Source organism: Primulina tabacum, chromosome 6 (genome assembly GCF_025594145.1).
Source record: "Primulina tabacum isolate GXHZ01 chromosome 6, ASM2559414v2, whole genome shotgun sequence".
NCBI classification, from domain to species: domain Eukaryota; kingdom Viridiplantae; phylum Streptophyta; class Magnoliopsida; order Lamiales; family Gesneriaceae; genus Primulina; species Primulina tabacum.
This window is the reverse complement of record NC_134555.1, coordinates 9,529,243-9,542,915: the sequence shown is the minus strand read 5'-3', so window position 1 is coordinate 9,542,915 and position 13,673 is coordinate 9,529,243. Positions and strand designations below refer to the sequence as shown.

The 13,673-nt window shown below is 32.9% G+C and overlaps 2 protein-coding genes across 2 annotated transcripts in view; one reads left to right on the top strand and one right to left on the bottom strand.

Annotated features, from left to right (window-relative positions):
* LOC142549125 (uncharacterized) overlaps nucleotides 1-820 on the bottom strand; it is a 46,657-nt gene extending 45,837 nt beyond the window's left edge. The window contains exon 1 of the mRNA XM_075657910.1: nucleotides 542-820. The gene's annotated coding sequence lies outside the window, so the exon portion shown is untranslated. The remainder of the gene's footprint in view (nucleotides 1-541) is intronic.
* Nucleotides 821-11,510: 10,690 nt separating this feature from the next.
* On the top strand, nucleotides 11,511-13,616 carry LOC142548064 (uncharacterized). The gene is made up of 3 exons (XM_075656426.1): nucleotides 11,511-11,625; nucleotides 11,854-12,013; nucleotides 12,109-13,616. The coding sequence occupies exon 3, from the start codon at nucleotides 12,414-12,416 to the stop codon at nucleotides 13,314-13,316; it is 903 nt and encodes a 300-aa protein (XP_075512541.1). The 5' UTR covers nucleotides 11,511-11,625; nucleotides 11,854-12,013; nucleotides 12,109-12,413; the 3' UTR covers nucleotides 13,317-13,616.
* Nucleotides 13,617-13,673: the final 57 nt, after the last annotated feature.

Here is a 13,673-nt window from a genome sequence, read left to right as displayed (position 1 = left end):
AGCACAAAAAACACTAAAACACAAACTCTTCCAAATTTCAAGCCATACTACAGCCTATCCTTTTCAATCCCGACTATCATATTATAAATCCAATTAAAGGGAGAAATTAATACAGGCCGTCTCAATACCATCAGAGCAACAAATAATTTTCACGATTGATGAATCCAATGGGAAAGTTCATCACATGCTTTACAACATCATTATTATTTCCCATTTGAAATCATATCCATTCTTCAATAACTGGTTACCATCATAGCTCATCCTTAGCTTTTATGCTTCTGGAGCCAAGTCCAAAAGGAAAATATAATAGCCACAGTTGGTTAACAACTAAATCTATTCTTTGCTATCTCACCGGGGATCCGGCCCTATGTTATTCACCCAAACCCTAAGATACAAACATATGACTTCACCATTCAATGACATAATGCAGTAGGGAAAAAAAAAAGAGAAAACTGAGCAAAACCGAAAAACAGTATAAACCTAATAATATGTATGCATTCACAAAAATTATCGATTGAGTTATTGAGAAAAGAAACCATACTTGCGTGATGCTAGAATCCACTGAGCGATTGAGTGAACGAGAAGATCGATTGAGTGAAGGAGAGACGGTCGATTGGGTGATTCTGAGAAGCCACTAAGCGATTGAGTGAAGCGAGAAGATCAATTGAGTGAAGGGGAGACGATCGATTGAGTGATTCTGAGATACTGAGCGATTGAGTGGAGCGAGATGATCAATTGAGTGAAGGGGCCGGAGACGATCGATTGAGCGATTCAAAAATAAAGGCGTGGAGGTGTGAAAGAAATTTGGGAAATAGAGAAGACCGTGTGCGTAAAAAAATAGAGTAAGGCTCAGAGATGTGAAAGAAATTTGAGAAATTGGCGCAATTTTATTTCACTTTATTAATAGCGGTCACACAACGCTGTAAATAATACATTTCAACAACAAGCTTTTAGTTCGCTGTTAAAAAAATTATTTACAGTGTGCTTTCATTGAACGCTATTGTTTGAGTGAGCTCTAATATTGTAATGCCCCGAAAATTTAAAGGTCCACGTAAACCACATGCATGCAAGCTATTAAATTCTCTTGTATTTTAATTAAATATTTTAATTTCATAAATTAATTATGTTGTTATTTTGACATGTTTAAAATATATTTTTCTACATGGTTGCATTAAAATGTATTTTTAAAGATTATTCGAGTTGAGATCGAGGAACGGAGACCGAAGGCTGAAAATAGAAAATATTTTTATTGGTTAATTGTTTTAATTATTTAAATTAAGGGTGATGTTTTTTCTTATTTTTGAAAATAAGGGATTTTGACGTGATTTTATACGTCGGGACGTAAATTTTATCGGTGTTGGTTTTTCGACAAAAATACGAACGCTTTGGCAACCCGACTAATAAATTCACAAACTTTATTAAAAAAAATAATTTTTATATTTTAATTAACCACTAATGGGTCTAATTAACTCCACTAATGGGCCTAAGCTTGTTTATGATTAATTAACTATATAATATTCTAAAACCCACATATTCTTCAAGGAAAAATTCGTAAGTTGCAAAGAAAATAAAGCCAAGGTCGTTTGTCGCCGTTCTTCGCAATCGTCAACATTTATTCGTGCGTAAATTACGCAAAGACACGCCATATTCTTTCCTTCAAACATCTATCACACGTGGTATTTTATTTAATTGAGTTTTTGCATGAAAAACTAGTGCATCTTGAAACAATTTCGTTTTTGTGGCATATGTCAATTTTAAAACTTGTATTTTCATCCAAAATCATGTTTAATATGATCTAAAGGGGCTTCCATGATTAAATTAGGGTTGAGGGATGTTTTTACATGTTTTAGAGAGTCCTTAATCACCCCAATACGCTGCAAACTTGAACAGAAAAAGCTGGAAAACAATCGGGTGTCATGGTGTTTGAGGGGCATGGTTTAAGGGCTAGGGTGGCTGGGCTTGGGTTCGGCTGGGACTAGGGCTTTGCTAGGGTTTTTTATGGGTCAAGGGAAGAGTCCTAGCCACGCTAGGACTCGAGACAAGGGCTGGAGAGGAGTCCTAGCAAGCTATTATATTGGCTTGGCTAGGCTTTCTTAGGCCACATTATTTCCAGTGAGGGAGTTGAAGTTGATCCAAGCAAAGTGGAGGCAGTGAGAGAGTGGCCAGTACAGAAGAGTGTTATCGAGATTCGCAGTTTCATGGGACTAGCTGGCTATTATCGCAAGCTTATTCAGGGATTCTCATCTATAATGGTACCCATGACCGCCTTGACAAAGAAGAATGCAAAGTTTGTATGGGGATCTGAGTGTCAAGATAGTTTTGACAAGTTGAAGCAAGCTTTGATATCAGCGCCAGTGTTATCTATGCCATCGGGGCAAGGAGAGTATGTTCTTTATACCGACGCTTCTGAACTTGATTTGGGTGCAGTTCTAATGCAAAATGATCGAGTTATAGCTTATGTGTCGAGACAGTTGAAAGTTCACGAGAAAAACTACCCTACTCATGATGTTGAGCTTGCAGCGATAGTTTTTGCATTGAAGATTTGAAGACATTACTTATATGGGGAGAAGTGCAAGATATTCACCGATTATAAAAGTTTGAAATACTTCTTCACCCGAAAGGAATTGAATATGAGACAGCGTAGATGGCTTGAGTTAGTGAAGGACTATGATTGTGACGTTAGCTACCATCCGAGAAAAGCTAATGTTGTGGCAGACGCATTGAGTCGAAAAGCAGCAATTATTACTCATTTATCTCTTCAAGGACCATTGCAGTCCGAGATACAGCGGTTTGAGCTTACAATATATACTAGGGGCGAGGCCCCTAATCTTGCCACCTTATCAGTACAGTCGAATTTGAGAGATAGAATTCGTGAGGGACAATCCACTGATGAGCAATTGCAAAAGTGGAGAGCAAGGGATGAAGCCAAGGGCCGGAAGTTATATTATGAAGTGGATGGTATAGTTCGTTATAGAGATTGTTTATGGATTCCTAGTGACGATTCTTTGAGAGATCTCATTATGAAGGAAGCCCACGACACACCATATTCCATTCATCCGAGAAGCACAAAGATATACAAAGATTTGCAGTTATTATATTGGTGGCCGGGTATGAAGAAAGACATTATGCGTTTTTTGACCGAGTGTTTGATATGTTAACAAGTCAAAGCAGAGCATCAAAGACCAGCGGGAAAACTTAAGCCACTTCCTATTCCCGAGTGGAAATGGGAAAATATCACTATGGACTTTATTGTGGGAATGCCAAGAACTATCAAGGGATTTAATGCTATATGGGTGATAGTTGATCGCCTTACGAAATCAGCTCATTTTCTACCTATTAAGATGACCTTCACCATGATTCAGTATGCCAAGTTGTATATTCAAGGGATAGTTTGTCTGCATGGGATTCCTGTATCTATTGTTTCTGACAGAGATCCGAGATTTACATCGTCATTTTGGAAGAGTCTGCATCCAACGATGAGGACCAAGTTATTATTCAATACATCATTCCATCCTAAAACCGATGGTCAGTCAAAAAGAGTTATACAAATTTTAGAAGATCTACTATGAGCTTGTGATATTGATTTCCAAGGCAGTTGAGAACCGAAATTACCTCTAGTGAAGTTCACCTACAATAATAGCTATCAATCATCAATTGGGATGGCTCCTTTTGAGGCACTTTATAGAAGAAAATGTAGATCTTATATTCATTGGGATGAGGTTGGTGAAAGAAAAGAGATTGTTCCGAATGTGATTGAAGAGACTGCCGAGCTTGTAGTCAAAATTCGTTAGAGAATGAAGACTGCACAAAGCCGACAAAAGAGTTATGCTGACAAGAGACGAAGAGACTTAGAGTTTGCAGTGGGAGACCATGTGTTTGTGAAAATAGCACCTATGAAGGGTGTTATGCGATTTGGTAAGAAAAACAAGCTTAGTCAAAGATTTATAGGTCCATTTGAGATTTTAGAGAGGATTAAAACACTAGCCTATAGAGTGGCATTGCCACCGATGCTTTCTGGAGTTCACAGTGTATTTCATATCTCCATGATGCGAAAGTACATGTCGAATCCATCACATGTACTAAATTATGAACCTCTACAATTTAACTCCAGACATGACTTATGAGGAAAGACCTGTCCAAATCTTAGGAAGGCAAAAAAGAAAACTGTGAAACAAAGTCATTCCAATGGTCAAGGTCAAGTGGCTGAATCACTCGGAAGAAGAATCTACTTGGGAAACCGAGAGGGACTTGAGGAGTCGTTGTCCAGAGCTATTCGGTAAGTTCTAATTTCGAGGATGAAATTTTATTTAAGGGGGAGATGAATTGTAAGGTCCAAAATTAAGACGACGTAATCCAACTGCGTGCAAATCTAGGGAATATGAAAAATGGTTAATTAAATGATTTTAATTGCTAAATTGATTATATGACATGTTTATATGATGTTTTAGTAATTTTTCTACTTACATGCATTAAAATGTAATTTTAAGGGTTATTCGAGTTGCGATTGAGGAACGGAGACCGATGGCTGAAAAATGTAAAATATTTTTACTAAATAATTGTTTTTAATTAATTAAAATATGATTGAAACTTTTTCTTATTTTTGTAAAATAAGGGGTTTTGAGATGATTTTATACACCGGGACGTAAATTTTAACGGTGTTGGTTTTTCAACAAAAATATGAACGTTTTTGCAACCCGACTAATAAATTCACAAACTTTTTACTCAAAATAATTTTTAATATTTTAATTAAACACTAATAGGCCTAATTAATCCGCTAATGGGCCTAAGCTTGTTTAGCGATTAATTAACTATATTTAAAACAAAAACTACCCTAAATCCCATTAAACCCCACGCCCACCCTCCTATCAAATTACAAACTCTCCCAACTCAATTTACACGACAGACACATCATACTATAGAGGAATTTTGAAGCTTTCAAAGGAAAAATCAAGCCAAGGCCCTCCTCGTCGTCGTTCTTCAATCGCCAACGTTAATTCGTGCGTAATATACGCAAAGGCACGACATCTTCTTCCTTCAAACATCTATCACACTATAGTAATTGTTTAAGAATATTTTGAATGAAAACATGGCACACAAGTTGTTATTTTTGTAGCTATACACATACATGTGATTAACTTGTGATTTTTGATTCCAAAAGCCAAGGATAGGATATTAATATGGGATGGTTTTACACGATACTAGGATCCTAGAACACCCACCAAAACGTCGGACAACAGGTAGAATGCAAGCTGGAAACCATCGGGTGTCATGTGATCATAGGGGCTCGGTTTTCACTACAAAAAAAGTGTTTCTAGAAGCGGTTTTTGAGGAGCACTTTTAAAACCACTCGTGCAAACTGAACAAAAAAATCGGTTTTACTTAAACCGTTTCTATTTCCTTACTTTTAGGAGTGGTCGCATAACCGCTTTAGTTGCACAATTTTTAGTACCGATTTTTATCAACCGCTGCTATAAATTGCTCCTATTGATTTAACTATTAGGACCATTCTGGAAACTACTCTAATTGAATATTTGTAACAGCGGTTTAGTACCGATTTGTATCAACCGCTGCTATAAATTGATCCTATTGATTTAGCTATTAGGACCATTCTGGAAACTACTCTAATTGAATATTTTTAACAGCGGTTTCACAAAACCGGTGTTGTGGACCGCCCTTATAGCTTTGTTTTTTTAGGATTGATTTGAAAATTGCACCTATTAAATACATTTAGTATTGGTCGTATAAACCGTTTCTATACATTGCTCTTATTGATATAATTATTAAGAGCATTCCGGAAATTGTTCATATTGAAGGCATGTAGCAGCCGTTTTCACATAACATGTGTCATGGACCGCCCTTATAGCTCTGTTTTTTAGGATTGAATTGAAAATTGCACCTATTAAATACATTTAGTATTGGTCGTATAAACCGTTTCTATACATTGCTCTTATTGATATAACTATTAAGAGCATTCCAGAAACTGCTCATATTGAAGATATCTATCCACAGTTTCACAGAACCGGTGTCGTTGCCCGCTTTTATTGCTCTATTTTTTTAGGATGGGTTTAGAAATTGTACCTATTAAATACTTTTAGTATTGGTCGTATAAAACGCTTTTATAAATTGCTCTTATTGATATAACTATTAGGAACATTCCGGAAACTGCTCATATTGAAGACATGTAACAACGGCTTTCACAAAAACGTCGTCGTGGACCGCTTTTATTGCTCTAATTTTTAGGATTGTTTCTAAAATATATCTATTGAATACTTTTTAGCTTTTGTTTTATATACATATAGTGCAAACTGCTCTTGCTGATATAAAGAGAATATTTTAAACTGCTCATATTATATATTTTTAGCATCGATTTTCTCAAAAGTGGTGATATGAACTGCTTTTGTGGCTCTATTTTATGATTAATTTGAAATTATACCTATTGAATATTTTTAGAACTTTTTTGTATAAATTGCTGCTACAAATTTCTCTTGTTAATATTATTATTAGCAGCATTATGAAAAACTGCTCATACTGAATATTTTTAACATCGGTTTTCACAAAATTGGTCCTATGAACCGTTGTTATTGCTCTATTCTTTTACGATTGGTTTGAAAATTATGTATTTTGAATATTTTTAGTATTGGCTACATGAACCACTATTATTATGTATTACACATGCTGAATACTTTTTAGTATTGGTTTTATAAACCGCTACTACAAACTGCTCATGTTGATATGACTATTAGGAACATTATGAAAACTGCTCCTATTGAATAATTTTAACAACGGTTTTTACAGAACTGGTATTGTTGACAGTTTTTATTGCACTGATTTTTTTAGGATTGGAAATTGCACCTATTGAATATATTTTTTTATTGGTTATATAAATCGTTGCTGCAAATTTCTCTTGTTGATATAACTATTAGGAGCATTATTAAAATTATTCATATTAAACATTTGTAACATTGATTTTCGTAGAAATGATGTTATTGAAAACTTTAACTATTTTATTTTTGTAGGGTTTGTTGGAAAATTGAACCTATTGAATAATTTAAGTACGGATTATATGATCAACTGCTACTAGGAGCATTCTAAGCACTGATCATATGTATAAATATTTTATATATACACATGTAAGCATACATGATGTATACATAAATATATATAATATATACACTTATATATATGTATATACATTACATGTCAACGATACATAAAGAAACAAAATAAAGAGGAAAAATAACACAAAACAAAAAAAAAAATAAAACAATCTCTTCAATGGGTGAGCTAAAAGCTCAGTTTAACTGAAATAATAGACCGGACCCAATTAAATAAGAAATTCTGTTCGATTTAATCAATAGTTTGGTTATTTTTTTAAAAAAAGTTATTGGTCAATTAGTTTATCAGTTTGGTATCTACTTTAAATTTAAAAAATCGGTTAAACTGGATGTAATTAAATCTTACAATTTCATATCTGAAAAAATTAGTACTCAAATTTCGTATATTATTACTGCATTTTTAATGTTTTGTATCGAATTTTATCTAAGAAAATAAATGTGGACTTAGAGAGTGCAAACATATTTTGTTGTAGATCAAATAGTTTAAATAAATAATTTTTTTGACAACGACTAACATGAATTTTTTGTTTAGATTTAGAGAGTGCATAGTAATTTACTCTTAACTATTCAATCCAAATTGATTAATCAATTAAAAAGACTATTTATCTACTTAATTAAAAATATGACAATTAGCAATGACCAAGTGTGAGAGATTTGAAGGACCGAGTCAAATTACGTGTACTACAGAAAAAAAATATTTTATGAAAATGATATAATAAATCTATAAAAACCAATCCTCAATATATAATCTGAAATTTTTGTAAGTTGATTAGATAATGATGTTGGTTTCTTTGATTTTTTTTATTTAACAGTATATTCAATTTCACAAATGCCAAAATTTTGGCGGTAGATCTTATAACATTTACCACCAAAATTTTCATTTAACCAATTGAATTATATTAAATAGGAAAATTTGTGCACACTTTCTTTGACAAAATATTTGACATTTTTAAAAATATTCGTTCGGGTGAAATATGTGAATGTAATAGCTCAAATCATACTATAAATAATTTCAGTTGACTAAAAACCAATTGATTTTTTTTTTATTTCCTTCTTGCTTGTCTTGATTCTTGTTCCACTGTCAAAATAATAAAAATATATATTTTTAAATTACAAAAATCTCTCCACAAAAAGTTCCATACTTTTTAAAAATTGTGGTGATAAATATAATCCACAAAAGTTTCTCCAATTAAAAAAATTCTGAAAAGATAAACATCCATTTAAAATTTTAAAATACCTTAATCTGAAACATTTCCCTCCATATTAAAGTTTAAAGTGTGATAATATGAAAAGATAAACATCCAACTCTTTTATCAAATTCTATCCTTCTTTCATCATTTACTTCTTTCTACGGAAGATTGCTTTTTCTTTTGGCATTTGGAGGTAATTTATTTTCTTGTATGTGATTATTTCTTGCACTACCAAAATTTGTAAAACCTTCCTTACATGCTTGTACGGTTTTCTTGAATATTGATCAATTGATAATTTTTAGATTAATGTAATTTGTTTCATACTTGGTTCGTCACGTGTATTTAGAAACACATGGGATTATCAGTCAGATCCAATTTTCTAGAACGATGGAAGGCTATACATATTTTTTTCTCCTTGAAATTTGAGTATGGTTTGCGGTGGGAGGCTTGTATAGGAACTCTTGGATGGTGTTTGCATTAAATGTTTCTTTTTATTAATTGAACGTCGATTTTGTTGGCAGTGTACCCCAATATTTGTTTTCTTTTCTTTTCCATCTAGAAATTAATGTGACATGCCTCGGTTGGTTGGTGGCGTAGGAGCCAATCAGTTCTTGAACTAAATTAAAAGATTAATCACTAAATTAAAAGATTCGCCAACGGAGCCAAATTACAGAGGAGTTTTAATTTTTTTTAATATTTTATAGTTTTTTATATTATAAATATTTATATTAAGAATTATAAATATTATTTATATAATAATATGATATTATTATATTAATTTAATAATTAGATATATTGAAATAATAGTATAATATTTATTATATTGTTTTAATAATTAGATAATATTTATTCGAGTTAATTTATTTTCCTGTATGTGATTACTTCTTGAACTACTAAAATTTGTAGAACCTTCCTTACATGGTTGTATGGTTTTCTTGAATCTTGATCAATTGAAAATTTTTAGATTAATGGAATTTGTTTCATACTTGGTTTTATAAATTTTGTGTAAATATTTCGTTTATGAAAAATATATATCAGTGAAATCAATTGCACTCAATTTTCGAGTGTCCTTCGGTGTGTGCGGTATGTTCATCTCCAAAGAAGTTTCTAATATAAAAAAATTACCATTTTGTTAATTACATACATTTAATAAATATTTTGTGCGATTTTTTTCATTATTTTTCAGGTTTGATATTAAATATGACAAATAAAAGAATGCGAAAGTTGCTCCAGAATATAAGTGGACGATCTCGTAGAGATGATACGGGTAATAGAGGACACGAAGATGAGCCCGACTCACAAATCACTTCATCAAATCCGTTATTAGACCCACGAAACAATGCAACACAAAACAATACAATGGAATCAAGACAAAACGAAGAACATAATCGAGGAGGTTAAAAATATTTTTTGAGTATAAATTGTTGATTATGTTTATCACTTGAAAAAATTAATTATATTTTGCATATTTTTTTAGGTCACAACGAGATCACACATTCATCCCAAAGCCCACGAAAGAAACGTGGGAAAACTATTATGAAGGATGTTCATTCTTTAGCACCCGGTGACCGTTTAGTAGTAACATTTAATGAAAGAGGTCAACCTTATAGAGAAATGCAGCCGACGCTTGCCAATTTTTTGGGCACCGTTGCTCGTAATGGAAATGTTTTGCCCCTTGATTTTTAAGATTGGAGAAAAATGCCTAAGCGTTTCTTGGATGATGCATGGGAACGTTTAACAGTAAGTTGATAAATATTTTAATTCATACTTAATTCAAAACATTATTATAACTTTTTCAATGTTCACAGGCAAGTTTTGATATCCTCGATCAACATAGAGCTAGTGTGATGCAGATGATGGGAGTTTCATGGAGGCGATGAAAGGCCCAAGTTAAAGCTACTTCTTATGATCCGAATATTCCATTAAGGGAACTTGTGTCAATTCGCCCCATTCCCCATGACCTTACGTCAGAAGTATGGCAAACTTTGTGTCATTACTGAAAGTCTAATGAGGGTGTTCTTATTTTGATTGATTTTTATATATATATTTTTTCTTATGGATAAATTTGATATAATTATATTTTTATAGAGCACTTCAAGAATAAATCGAGAATATTTTCTTAATAGCTTAATGTTAAGAACGACTCAATGTTTCGAAAATATTAAAAGAGATTATTCATGTCTTCTAAAATCTAACGTGATCCCAAGAATGTGATATATTTGAATGATCTATTTAACACTTGAGATATGTTGTTTATTCGCTAAAAAACTAAAAATGAAGAGAATAACCACGAAACCAGTGCAAAATGGGGACAACCGAGTTATTAATTCAAAGTCAAATTTCCATGCCTAAATACACGTAATTAATGCTTAATAGCGGCCATGTGCATGAATTGACGGCTTCACCGGACATTTGATAAGACTGCTTAATTATTCAACGTTTCTATTTACTAATGTTTTGATTTCTTATTTTCCTTACTATATAATCTTATGTTATATTTGATATTTTAAATCGTGTTATATTTTGCTTAAACAAATTTTGTTTATTATTAAAAATAAATGGACTAAAAACTATTCATGAGAAAAATAAAACAAATCACAGACAAAACATTCGTTCATCTATTTTTTTAATGAAAGAATTATTGTTTTAATTATTTGTCATGTTTGAGATATTAACGATTTCGTTAAAAAAAAATAGATGAGTCGAATGTTTTATTGATGATTAATTGTATTTTGTTTATATATATGTTTAGTAAGTTTAATTTTTAATAATTTATATAGATGAGACTTGTTTGAGCAAAGTGTAATACGATTTGGAACAACAAGTGTGGCAAATGATTTCATCACATCTTACGTGAGCATCATATGTGATCATTACATTTCACGTTTTGCTAAAGAGAGTATTGTTTTCGTATGAAAATAACATAAAAAAACACAACATTATATTACATGAGATAAATTTAGTTTTGCTAAAACAAATAAAGTTCTCACGTGATATCCTCACGTGATATCAAAATTTAAAGTTGGTAACGAGCTATGAAGTTCAAAATCGGCTAAATTCTCAGTTCAGTCCCAATTGTTTGGGGTAGTTCTCGAAGTAGTCCTAAACGAATTTAATGTGCCGATTTAGTCCCAGAAGTTGCCAAAGTTGTCGCAATCATATTTCTCCGTTAGTTTGCTGTCAAACTAAAGTAGAGTGATTTGTAAATCAAATTGAAAATTGGAAAAATCCCCAAAAAACTCATCCTCACTCTACGCTCTAAAAATCCCCAACCTCCTCCATCTCTCCATCTATCTCTGTCATCAAGTTAGCCACGCAAGGTATGTTCGCAATTTCTCATGGAAACAATTTCTTTATTTTCACGTAAATTCGAAGTTTTGTGAAACCAGTGATAGAGTTATTAGCTTGACTGTAAGCTGAATGGAATTACCGTAATTCTTGAAATTTTGATATCGTGAATTCTTAGAAATATAATAGCATCTGTATTTCTTCCCCCAATGCTTTTCTTTCAAGATTATTTTAATTGTTAAAATTTTTTATTTTCACAGTTAAGATGCTTGATGAGGATTTCTAGTTGAAGGAAGTCTTCATCCCCATCCTCACTCTCTCCTTCATCAGCCATTGACTTTCTCTATATGTCGTCACCTCAAGGTTAATAAATAATGGCTAAACGTAGTAATTCGACAATCGAGATTACTCCAAATTATGGTAATTTATTATATTTTCACTTTATTTTACTTAATTTTGTATCATTCATTTTTCAGTGAATAATTATATTGTTTTTTCCGTCTTGTTCTCTGTAGGTTTACTTGGAAAACCAGATCTGATTACTATTAAAATGCATTACAGTGGAAGGTTTAAATCTAAAGGCGAACACGATGAATACATTGGGGGAAGTTTTGAATATTTCGACTTTTTTGATCTTGATAAGCTAGCAATGGTTGAATTGTGGGGGTTTGCAGATGATCTTGGATTCAAAAATAAAGATGCTATTATGTTTTGGCACAAGATCGGGAATACGCTAAATAAAAGGAGATATCTACAAAATGATTCAGATGTGTTGGAAGTTAGAAAGAATATTCCAACAAACTATGAGGTATAAATTTATATGGAACACTTAGATGCCTATTCAATTGATGGTCCAAATGAACAAAGTGGAGTTGAAGCTGTAGGCGAATTTTTTGACATCGATGAAGATGTTGTCATGGATGATATGTTGTTCGATGCATTCATTGACCATGAAATTCAATCTACGAAGGGAAAGAATACGTTTTCTGTTGAGAGAGAAAATGCAGATAATCTGCAATTAGTGGTGCATGAGCTGAAGGATGATGATGGCGACGAAGAAGATGTTTGCGTAGACAATGAAGATTTGGATAGTATTCATGAGTCTGATGATGAGGAAGCAAAAAATTATCCAAAGTTTGATCCGAAGAGAGAATCTGAAAACCCGGACTTGAAGCTTGGTATGATTTTTTGCTCAAAGAAAGAAACGAAATTTGCGATTCAAACTCACTGCATTAGAAGAGAAATGGCAGTGAATTTTGTAAAGAATGATAATATTCGTCTTTGGGCGAAGTGCAACAATGATGATTGCCGCTGGATTATTCATGTTGCAAAGATGACTAATGACAGTTGTTGGCAAATAAGAACTTTTGATGACAAGCATAATAAATGTTTTCGAGAATTTAGCAACAAGAGCATCAACTCAACGTGGTTGGCAAAGACTTTTTCTAGGATAATTGCCGCAAATCCTAAAATGGGAACCGATGAGTTTAAGCAAGAGATTTGCAGGACATTGAATGTAAACATTTCGAGGAAGGTAGCTTATGTAGCTAAGAGAAAGGCACTAATGCTGGTGCAAGGGACTGCACAGGAGCAATATCGTCAATTAAGGATATATTGTGCTGAACTTAAAAGATCAGATTCTCGAGCTACAATAGTTTTGAAGTTGACAGAAGACGAAGAAGGGCCAAGGTTCCAAAGATTACGTTTGTTTTTCAGCGTGTAAGCAAGGATTTAAGGATGCATGTCGTCGTGTCATTGGTGTTGATGGATGCTTCTTAAAAGAACAACATGGTGGACAATTGCTAGTGGCTGTGGGTTTAGATCCGAATAACAACATATTCCCAATATGTTACGCGTTGGTTGAACGTGAAACAAAGGATAGTTGGACATGGTTTCTCTGGCTCTTAGATGAAGACCTTGGGATTAGTGGTGTTCAATATGACTTTACATTTATGTCAGATAAGCAAAAAGGTTTGATTCCAGCACTTGAATCTTTATTTCCTGATGCGGAGCATAGATTTTGTGTCCGACACTTACACAACAACATGAAATGTGCTGGATTCAAGAGTTTGGCTGTTAA